The sequence below is a fragment of the Ictalurus punctatus genome, chromosome 21 (genome assembly GCF_001660625.3).
Source record: "Ictalurus punctatus breed USDA103 chromosome 21, Coco_2.0, whole genome shotgun sequence".
Taxonomy (NCBI): Eukaryota; Metazoa; Chordata; class Actinopteri; order Siluriformes; family Ictaluridae; genus Ictalurus; species Ictalurus punctatus.
Window position 1 is genome coordinate 20,025,378 of NC_030436.2, and position 12,123 is coordinate 20,037,500.

The 12,123-nt window shown below is 39.0% G+C and overlaps 1 protein-coding gene across 12 annotated transcripts in view; it reads left to right on the top strand.

Moving 5' to 3' along the window:
• Window positions 1-558: 558 nt before the first annotated feature.
• The window catches only part of LOC108254758 (inter-alpha-trypsin inhibitor heavy chain H3), a 16,068-nt gene continuing 4,503 nt past the window's right edge, over window positions 559-12,123 (top strand). For 3 of the 12 annotated variants that reach the window (XM_017450033.3, XM_017450035.3, XM_017450036.3), the window contains exons 1-15: window positions 559-719; window positions 2,232-2,395; window positions 5,681-5,785; window positions 5,955-6,117; window positions 6,361-6,477; window positions 6,647-6,775; window positions 6,945-7,061; window positions 7,247-7,415; window positions 7,851-7,961; window positions 8,652-8,833; window positions 8,922-9,101; window positions 9,318-9,445; window positions 9,528-9,730; window positions 10,884-11,072; window positions 11,230-11,253. In XM_017450033.3, coding sequence (XP_017305522.1) covers window positions 645-719; window positions 2,232-2,395; window positions 5,681-5,785; window positions 5,955-6,117; window positions 6,361-6,477; window positions 6,647-6,775; window positions 6,945-7,061; window positions 7,247-7,415; window positions 7,851-7,961; window positions 8,652-8,833; window positions 8,922-9,101; window positions 9,318-9,445; window positions 9,528-9,730; window positions 10,884-11,072; window positions 11,230-11,253 — 2,056 coding nt within the window. In that variant the 5' untranslated portion in view covers window positions 559-644. The remainder of the gene's footprint in view (window positions 720-2,231; window positions 2,396-5,680; window positions 5,786-5,954; window positions 6,118-6,360; window positions 6,478-6,646; window positions 6,776-6,944; window positions 7,062-7,246; window positions 7,416-7,850; window positions 7,962-8,651; window positions 8,834-8,921; window positions 9,102-9,317; window positions 9,446-9,527; window positions 9,731-10,883; window positions 11,073-11,229; window positions 11,254-12,123) is intronic. The other 9 variants (XM_047149513.2, XM_047149514.2, XM_047149515.2 and 6 more) reach the window with 3 other exon arrangements.

The window sequence follows — 12,123 nt, forward strand, 5'->3', positions numbered from 1 at the left end:
CGTCTCTTGTTTTTAATGGGGGCTGTTTAAAATTCCCCTCAGGTTGAATATCTCTGGTGGGGGACCAGATACGGACCTGAAATTTCCCCAGAATTAAGTCCTCTATAGTAGCATTCTGCTGTAAAAAAAAAAAAAAATTGTGAGCTTGAGATTGGCGGTAAATTCTGCAGGACAGTTGACCTCGAGGGCCAGATTTGACAATCCAGCCTGATCTATCGTGTCGTAAAGACGTACCGTTGGAATACATGAACAGATTTGATCCAGATATGGAATTACAGTGTGATTTGGGTGTTTTAAAAATGAACAGTGCCACAAACAGAGCTGTGGCGTTGTTTCTCCTGTGATAAAAGTAGTGACTTCTGAGCTGTAGTGTGATGTGCCAAATAAAAAATCCCACATTAGGATTAAATGATTATATACATCCCTAGTTATAACTGTACCGTCACTTCTCACTTCTTGTGATGACTCAAGACGAAGCTCCCACACACACACACACACACACAAACACGCATACTGAACCGTTTCCACAGAACAGACTGGGTGGAGCCAGCATTGCAGTGACCGATGTCAATGACCGGAGAGTTGAAACGGTTTATTGAGAAGCTAACGTGCATTCGGGAGACCTGAGTGCTGTATGGGACACTATGGAGCGAACCACAACTGTACTCACTGCCTTTGGATTTTTACTTCTCAGTGTCAGCTCGGCCCCGATCACAAAGGTAAAGTCAGAGGGTTTCCCGTGAGACACCTGCTGTTTTATTCAATTACTTTGTACAGTGGAGGTCTATAAACTTAAATCAGTGATTAAAGATAGAACAAAACACAGCATTCTTTCATTTTCAGAACTGGAACCCTTTAAATGCTGGTTTGTTTACATAATGCCACAGATGGGGGGTTTTTTTTTGTTTTGTTTTTTTTTTAGTAAAAAATAGGTAATTATTTTCCATATACGAAATGCTAAGCAGAACTGTTTTCCTTTGATTATTACAGTCTTTGATATGTCAATGATTAACAACAACATAAAAAAAAATTTTTAAATAATACCACTCAGGTCCATAAAGGACAAAAACCTACACGTCAAAAAACTGTCATAGGAATATTATATATTAATAATTTTGTTTCCATTTTCACTGACTTTTTTTATTATTTTTTTTTACCAGCATCAGTTCTGATCATCATGACCAAACCTTCATCCATTTTCAGAATTTTAACCCTTTAAACACTGGTTTCTTTACATAATGCAGAAATCTTCAAAGCAAGCTCAGGAACCTTCTGTGACTCGTAGACATGGGGTGGGATTTCCAGTACAATATCATTTCTTTCTCTCAAACTGTTCACACACACACACACACACACACACACGCACACACAATTATATCCGCATCATTTACTCAGTTGGTCTGCGGCGCTCTATAATACAGCCGAATCAGAAAAAAGGAAAGACATGGATTTTCCCCAGAGGCTAAACCTGAGAAAACACCACACACTTCAGATTAACACAGAACGCGTGATTGTTATGCTGAAACGTCACGGGGATTAAATATCGCAGTTTGAATGGGTTTCAGTCGGGACATTATTGTCCTGAAGGTCCTGAGTGTAACTATTTTTCGTACCGAGTTTAAAACAGATTTATGAAAATATTAAAATTCCGATAAAAATACACACCTTTTGCAAAAATGTATGCTGTTTGCACTAACACAGACAAAAAAAAAATAAATGACAAAGAGAAAAATGTCCATAAGGACGCACAAGCGGTTAAAAATCTATTAAAATACCAAAATCATCCCGAAACTGTCAGAAGATTTGACTTTTTCAAATCAAATAATAATGCAAACCAGGACTATAAGCTATGAGCCTGGCATGAATGTAGAAATAGTTGAGCAACTTTGGGGTGAAGGTCCATTCGCACTCTGCTGAAGATTAGATTTGTTTGAGTTGTTCTGTGTGTTTTGGAGAAGTTTCTGGAAGGGACAGAGTGTTTATAATACTTGTGTAATAGTACTTGTGTAGTAATACTTATGTAATAAATACTTGTGTGATTATAAAATGTACAACACATTAGGCGTGGGGGGAAAAAATCTGTCAAAAAAACAAAAAAACACCTGCATTTACACCTGAATATAATTATTTTTTTTTTGTTGTTGCTGTGAAAGATCTTATCCATGCTGAATGTGTTCTAGAAAATGAAAACTAGAAAAATGCCAAATCACGCTGTTTTTCCCTCAACACAGCAACAAGATGTCGACATCTACAGTTTCCACATCAACACTACGGTAAACAGCCGCTACGCCTTTACAGTCATCACCAGCCGCGTGGCCAACCGGCTCAACGAGTCCAAGGAAGTTCATTTTGAGGTCAAAATACCAAAGAATGCCTTCATCAGCAAATTCAGGATGTAAGTCAAAAGTGTCATTTTGAGAAGTGACCCGGACTGCACAGAATACTTCTACAGAGTTATATTCATAAAGAAAGATTCATGTAACGTCTAGTAATGGTTCAGTGATCTAACAGAGGTTAATATCAGTGAGATTGTCTGGCTCCATGTGTATTAAACCGATGTGCAATCATAAAACATTCATTCATATAAAGTCCAAAAAAGCTCAGGGAAAAATCCACCATTTTATATCATTATATCATATCCTATCATATCATATCATATCATATCATATCATATCCTATCCTATCATATCCTATCATATCCTATCATATCATATCATATCCTATCATATCCTATCATATCATATCATATCCTATCATATCATATCATATCATATCATATCATATCCCATCATATCCTATCATATCCCATCATATCCTATCATATCATATCCTATCCTATCATATCCTATCATATCATATCATATCATATCATATCATATCCTATCATATCATATCCTATCCTATCATATCCTATCATATCATATCATATCCTATCATATCATATCATATCATATCATATCCTATCATATCCTATCATATCCTATCATATCACATCCTATCCTATCATATCCTATCATATCATATCATATCCTATCATATCCTATCATATCATATCATATCATATCCTATCATATCATATCATATCATATCATATCATATCCTATCATATCATATCATATCATATCATATCATATCCTATCATATCCTATCCTATCATATCCTATCATATCATATCATATCATATCATATCATATCATATCCTATCCTATCCTATCATATCATATCATATCCTATCATATCATATCATATCCTATCATATCATATCATATCCTATCATATCCTATCATATCATATCATATCATATCATATCCTATCATATCCTATCCTATCATATCCTATCATATCATATCATATCATATCATATCATATCATATCCTATCATATCCTATCATATCATATCATATCATATCATATCATATCCTATCATATCCTATCATATCATATCATATCCTATCATATCATATCATATCATATCATATCATATCATATCATATCATATCCTATCCTATCATATCATATCCTATCATATCATATCATATCATATCATATCCTATCATATCCTATCATATCATATCATATCATATCATATCATATCCTATCATATCCTATCATATCATATCATATCATATCATATCATATCATATCCTATCATATCATATCATATCATATCCTATCATATCATATCATATCCTATCATATCATATCCTATCATATCCCATCATATCCTATCATATCATATCCTATCATATCATATCCTATCATATCCTATCCTATCATATCCTATCATATCCTATCCTATCATATCCTATCATATCCTATCATATCACATCCTATCCTATCATATCCTATCATATCATATCATATCCTATCATATCCTATCATATCATATCATATCATATCATATCCTATCATATCATATCATATCCTATCATATCATATCCTATCATATCATATCATATCATATCATATCCTATCATATCATATCATATCATATCATATCATATCATATCATATCATATCATATCATATCATATCATATCATATCATATCATATCCTATCATATCATATCCTATCATATCATATCATATCCTATCATATCATATCATATCATATCCTATCATATCATATCCTATCATATCATATCCTATCCTATCATATCATATCATATCCTATCATATCCTATCCTATCCTATCATATCATATCATATCATATCATATCATATCCTATCATATCATATCCTATCATATCCTATCATATCATATCATATCATATCCTATCATATCCTATCATATCATATCCTATCATATCCTATCATATCATATCCTATCATATCCTATCATATCATATCCTATCATATCCTATCATATCATATCCTATCATATCATATCCTATCCTATCATATCATATCATATCCTATCATATCCTATCATATCATATCATATCCTATCCTATCATATCCTATCATATCATATCCTATCATATCCTATCATATCATATCCTATCATATCCTATCATATCATATCCTATCATATCATATCCTATCCTATCATATCATATCATATCCTATCATATCCTATCATATCCTATCATATCATATCCTATCATATCCTATCATATCATATCATATCATATCCTATCATATCATATCCTATCATATCCTATCATATCATATCATATCCTATCATATCCTATCATATCCTATCATATCATATCATATCATATCCTATCATATCATATCATATCATATCATATCATATCCTATCATATCCTATCATATCATATCATATCCTATCATATCATATCATATCATATCATATCATATCCTATCATATCCTATCATATCATATCATATCCTATCATATCCTATCATATCCTATCATATCATATCATATCCTATCATATCATATCATATCCTATCATATCCTATCCTATCATATCATATCCTATCATATCCTATCATATCATATCCTATCCTATCATATCATATCCTATCATATCATATCCTATCATATCCTATCATATCATATCCTATCATATCATATCCTATCATATCCTATCATATCATATCCTATCATATCATATCCTATCATATCCTATCATATCCTATCATACCATATCATATCATATCATACCATATCATATCATATCATATCCTATCATATCATATCATATCCTATCATATCCTATCATATCCTATCATATCGTATCCTATCATATCGTATCCTATCATATCATATCATATCCTATCATATCGTATCCTATCATATCGTATCCTATCATATCATATCATATCCTATCATATCCATATCAAGTACAAGATCTCCACCGAGTACAAGGTCTCCTATCAACAACACTGGACACAGTAGCAATCGATTCTATATTTATATGACATAGAATACTAATCTGAGGAAATTGCTAAAAGGACTAAATGTTACAGTCAGTTCAAGCATTGTGTTACAGGAGCTAAAGAAAAACATCACGTTACAGCGTAATAGAACGCTTTCTACCAGAACCGTATTCCCGTTTTCCCCACCGTATTCAACTGTTCCCTGGAAACATGTACAGATCCTAATCGTTTTGTTAACACAGCGATCATTTTTTCCGTTCTGAAAAAAGATAACATCTCCAGCCTCAGTGATTACACAGAAAGAAAATATGTCTAAACATCTTCTCATCAGGACCATAGAGGGAAAGACGTACGATGGAGTGGTGAAGAAGAAAGAAGAGGCGCAGCAGCAGTACAGTCAAGCGGTATCTCGAGGAGAAAGTGCCGGGATTGTCAGGTACCAAAAAAGCCCACGTACACAGCTGTATTATTCCAGCCTGGAGTTAATATGGTTTATATTACACTTTATTTTAAAGTCATGTCTCTGACCGGATTGATGAATTCGCATAAACTCCCATTACCGTACAACCAGCAGAAGCACTGATGCTGTTTGTTTTGGGCTTCAGCTCAGTAGGACGGACTCTGGAAGAGTTTAAAACCTCAGTGACGGTGTCAGCTTTCAGTAAGGTGACCTTTGAACTCACTTACGAAGAGCTGCTAAAGCGACGCCTTGGCAAATACGAGTTACGAATCCACGCCCAGCCGATGCAGACTGTGGCGGATTTCAAGGTGATGTAAGACCTAAAGGACGAAGAATAACTCCAATTGTTCCAAATCTTATTCCAAATGACATTTAAGGATTTGTTGCTAGTTTAACAAGCAATAGATACTATTTCCAAAAGAAAATTTCCCATCATGACAATGTTACCTTCAAAGACGTGTTTCAAATAACGGTTAATCCGACCACATAAAAACCACTTAAACTGTAGTCTGTCTAAGAATTTCATGTTCAGGTTGTCGCTGTTCCACTAGATTGACGTCTATATTAACGAGCATCCAGGTATTTCCTACCTGGAGGTCAAAGGAGGGCTGAAGACTCAGGAGCTGTCCAGTGCTGTAATCAGTACTCTTGCCGCGTCCACCAACGAGGTGAGGATCAAACGTTAACGTTGTGCTTTAGCGAACCACTTAAAATCAACCTCGAAGCCTCTGTCATTTAGAAATCGGATGAATTAATTAACCGATATTATTCCGAAGTCTGAATTCTGATGGTAACACAGCTAATTAAACGACTGTACCTACTCATTGGTATGTGCAGGCATGGGTGAGCTTTTACCCCACTCGTGAGCAGCAGACAACGTGTAAAGCTTGTGGAGAAAATGGACTAAACGGAGACCTGCTCGTTGAGTATGACGTGAAGAGACCGAAACAGAATGGAGAACTGAAGGTCATTTATAGAAACATAATAGCATAAGTGCAAAGATTAAAGAGTCAGTTGTTTCCCAATAAGTACAGTAAAGCCGTATACGCCCGTACCACTAATCATGTCTGATTTGAGATCTGAGACAACGAGAGATTTCTCATAATTGATTCAAACGCTCATTGCCATTTTTCAGGCGTCCAGCGGCTATTTCGTCCACTACTTTGCACCCACAGATATCCCACAAATCCCCAAAAATGTGGTGTTTATCATCGATCGAAGTGGCTCTATGCATGGCAGGAAAATGACTCAGGTAAACATGATCAAATCTTATATTACTGTGGTATATCTGAATATATCTGGAAGCTCATCGAAAGACTCCAGGTAGAGTTGAACAGAATGAAGCCATATCGAGTCGATATTAGTGAGCGTGTACAGGTGTATGTGCAGACAGCACGCGCATGCAGCTGAAATGACTGCGGACGTTTGCCGTTTTAGACTCACTTGGCTATGTTGAAGATTTTGGGAGATCTCGCTCAGGATGACTACTTTGGCCTGATAATCTTTGACTCGGCAGTAGATGTCTGGAAAGCTGAACTCCTCCAAGCCAAAGAGATTAATCTAAAGCAAGCAAAGGACTTTGTGAAGAGCATCACGGATCGAGGAGGTACGGTACCACAGGGATTAGCGTTCTTGCCTGAATGGTGGGAATGATGTATAGCTGAAAGTAAACTGTCTTACAGAACTAAAGGAAAGAGTAGTATAAAAAAAGCCCGTTTTTTTTCTGGGTTTCTCTCAAAACGCGTCGTGTTTTATTTAATTGCATTAAACAGTATACGGATTGCACTTTTAACATTCAGTGGTTGTCAAAGTTGGGTGTGTATAAGCATAGCGATAGCAGTGGAGGAATCATATAACTCGTGTAAACGACTACGCACGTAGGTATTTTACAGATTTTAAGAAATGCTCCAACTGAAACAAACGGTATCACATGGGGTTATGATCCAGTCGGGTCCACAGAGACAGGACTGCTGTTTATTAACATATACGGTATACTGTATTAAATCACTTATAACTGACTTGCTACTGATCTTCCCCTCAGCCACGGACATCAACGCTGCAGTGCTGAAGGGGGTCGAAATGATCACGAAATACCCCCGAAAGGGCTCTGCCTCCATCCTCATCCTGCTCACCGATGGAGACCCCACTTCAGGTTAGGTCACTTCAAATAACAGGTTAGGCAGTGGTCCATCCATCCAACCATCCATCCATTTTCTGAACCGCTGGGTCACGGGGAACCTGGAGACTATCCCAGGGAGCATGGGGCACAAGGTGGGGTACACCCTGGACGGGGTACCGATCCATCACAGGGCACACTCGCACACACTTTCATACACTACGGACACTTCGGACACGCCAATCAGCCTACCGTGCGTGTCTTTGGACTGGGGGAGGAAACCGGAGAACCCGGAGGAAACCCCCGCAGCACGGGGAGCGCATACAAATCTCTCACGGTACCTAGGGAACGTGTTATTTTTGTACAAGTTTTATTTTCCCTTCTGTCTGCCATTAAATCGCTATATTTTTCGTAAGCATGGAATTAAACGTCTCGAGACTTACAGTGTCCCGTAACATCGTTCCACTTCTTTCTTGATGCTTTGTTACCAAACCTAGTGATCTATAACTTCTTTATTTTAACACAGTAAACGCAAATTACGCTGGCTTTTTAATATTTTTCCATATTTCAAGTCAGTGTTTTGCTCTAAATTACCGAACAACCATGTAAATAAAATCTTTTTAACAGTAGTACAAACGGTGAGATAGAGTCTTTGAACTCCATTTATTGGAATATGCATTTATTTCCTCGGTTAGTAGCATATTCAGTAACGATTGTTTCCAACAGGTGAAACAAACACAGCGAGAATTCAGGAAAACATCAAAGAGGCCATCGGAGGTAAATTTCCACTCTACTGCCTGGGGTTTGGTTTCGATGTGAACTTTGATTTCTTGGAGAAAATGGCGCTGGAGAACGATGGAGTTGCTCGCAGGATCTACGAGGACTCGGACGCTGACCTCCAGCTCCAGGTGCGATACAGCGCGCTGGTCGTTTTCGGGTATATCCAGTTACACTCTGGTTGTTTGGCAACGATTCGACTCTGTTTCATCTCATTAGGGTTTCTATGAGGAAGTGGCCACGCCGCTCTTAACCGACGTCCAACTGAACTACATCGGAGCAGCGAATCTCACCCAGACCAGCTTCAGGCAGTATTATAACGGCTCGGAGATCGTGGTGTCTGGGAAAATCACGGACAACAGCCTGGAGACTTTACAGACCGAGGTCATCGCAATCTCAGTAAGATCATCACCGCTCCTGCGCCTCTGTTCTTCACTCCCAGTTTCCTGTTTATTCGTTACTTTGAATCAAGTGAACAAGAGGTAGAAACCTGTAAACGTTACAGACCTCCTCAGATTCTGAGAATCCCGAGGTAATATGTCTTCAAACGGAGTCTTTACGTGCAGGAGCAGGGTTGGTATCTCCTCCGCTTTTCACGTCTTTTGTTACTTGCAGAAAAGCGCGAGCGTGAAGTATCAGGACTCCGTTTCGACTAAAGACCTCATCGATGTTTCACCGCAACATGAAAACTTCACCCAGAGACTGTGGGCTTATCTCACAGTGAAGCAGCTCCTGGAGAAAGAGTGAGTGTTCGACTGTGTTTACATAAGGAGATCACATTCTGGCTTTACAGCACGTTTTCGTGTGAATGTTCTTGCGCCTCAGGGTGACGCTTAAAGGAGACGAGAAAGACGCAGCCAGGAAAAAAGCTCTGGATCTCTCTCTCAGATACGAATTTGTGACTTCACTCACCTCCATGGTGGTCACTAAGCCGCAGGAACAGGAGACCCAGGTGGCCCACAAACCCAAAGAAGGGGCGGAGCGACCCACAGACCAGCATCATTTGCATAGCCTGCTGCCTCCGTGGGGTAAGTGGAGGGGAAATGGTAGACAAGGAAATTTCAGTGACATTTTAGCACGTGCTAGTGGAGAAAACTAGATATCTGCAGTGCGCTAGCAAACCAAGGCTAACGTCCTTCAATAGGTTACCGAGTACTTTTAGTAAAGAACAACTAGCACAATTTTGTGCGACTCCCAGTGGCGCAATAAAAAAGGCATTGGCTCCATCTCTAGCCAGAAGTCCATGAGGGAAAAATAAACTGTCCTTTCTCACCGGGAGTGATGGTTTTACTCTCTCCAACAACCAACGAATCCATTAAAGTCTGTGAATAACTCCTATGTTGATATCGCCTTAAGAAAGCGTATTACACGCAACAAACAAACAGGTTATTGAAACGCCAGGGCTCCAGATTAACCACCGACTCTTTTTTTCAAAGGACAGGACCCAAGGCATGCTTAGACTAATCTGCGTAATGATTCCTTCCTCGTGATCATTAGTATATTAAAGTGACAACATTGTGTAGATGAAGAAGCACGATTTCCGATTAGAATATAATAAACTAGTAGAGCATAGAGTTTTATCAGAGGAGAAAATAATAGATTATCATCCATTTCTCAAATATTTTGTGTCTTATGGAAGGAAGGCATCTTTGGTTATAGTACCGCAAACTAAATGTTATGTATTTGCGAAATACTCTACTTTCTATCAAGGACGCAGACAAAAATAAGCCGTGACGGGGGGGTAGTCGGAAAGGTGAGAGGACATGACGGAAACCGTTACGTGTTTTTATTATGATCCGCTCGTCACCCTACGACGCCGTGGCCGCGGTGAAGCACGGTGGTGGCTGCACCGTGGTATACGGCGTCTCCTCTTCAACGGGGACTGGGGCTCTGGCTACGATAGAGGGAATCGTGGATAGCTCCAAATACCATTCTATGAAATCTAGGAAATGTTTTTATTTAACACAATCTAATATTCATTAACTTTTTACAGTACAACGATGGAACATCATCATCACAGAACCGTTCTGAAGCAGATTTTACAGTTTTTACCGTCCCTGGGACAGTGGGATGGTGTTAGTCTGGAGCGTTATAAAGCGAAAATGGAACAAAAATGAAGAAAAATGTGCTCGGTTATTTAGGCTTTTTGGCCATTTAAAGATTTTCACTGACTTATCCAAGGTTTCGGGCATCAGGGGAGTTATGCAGCAGTCCCAAATCTTCAGTATAAACCAAGTCCAGCAGGTCGACCAGGTCTACCAGGTCTACCAGGTCCACCAGGTCCACCAGGTCCACCAGGTCTACCAAGTCTACTACTTCTACTAGATGTATCAGAACCACCAAATCCAGCCGGTCCACCACCTCAAATAGGTTTCCCAAGTTTATTCGATTTAGTTGCTACATGTAAACATGCCACGTATCAAATCTTATGTGAAAAGCTCATTTTTACTAATGTATCATTCTATTCGGAGACGTGCACCTGATTTTTCCCCTTGTTTTATTTCATGCGTGTTTCTCTTTATTTCAGAAGACAACTTCTATGATTTCGCAGGTAAGTCGATTATGATCTACGTAGATCCCCGAAGCAGCCATATTAAAGATGCAAAAGGCTAGTGCCTTTAATCTAGCTGGATCGAGGATTTGACCAAAAACAACTTTCCCAACCCTGAATTTCGCAACTGTTTCCAACGCATCCTGCAAAACTCTGGGGAGATCTAACGCGACGTTTACATCCGCGGGACCTTTACCATGCCTTCTGGGGAAGTTTTGCGTAAAGCGCGTTAAAAGTCACGACCACCTGGTCGTTTTGTGAGGACCGTCTTCCGTCGTACCGCTCAAAGATGTGTTTCCGTTCGGGACCGCTGTGACGAGACGTTTCTTTTTGTGCGGTTTAATGAATCTCACAATAGTCACGTTGAAGTCAGCATAATAAACGACGTCACTTGATTACGCCTCCGTCTGATGGGGACTCGGGTCCCGTTGACTACAAAAGGTATCGCCGGCGTAAACAGCGAACTGAAGAGATTCATTTTCGTCGACTCGGGGTGTACTCGTGCGTTTGACGCCGTGTGCCATCGACTCCATTTGAGACGGTATTACCCTTCTACCATTCCTACACTGGACTAGACGGTACATAGTGTAGCGCGCGTCCTTTGGGACACAGCCTGGGTCTGTACTCTCCGCCATATTTCCGATGTCTGTTTTTGCAACAGGAGTAGAGAGATAACGAGTACGCGTGCCCTGTGCGGTGCGCAGACCGACCGGTCGATAACGAGGTTCGCGGACAACGATTTTCGACTATCGATTAGCAGCTCGATTAAAATCAAAGCTAAACAAAGCACTTCCAGTGCTTCCTGTGCAGACAGACCCATTTCCCCTACGCCTGATATGTCAGCCTATAACACAGTCCTCATTGACGCAT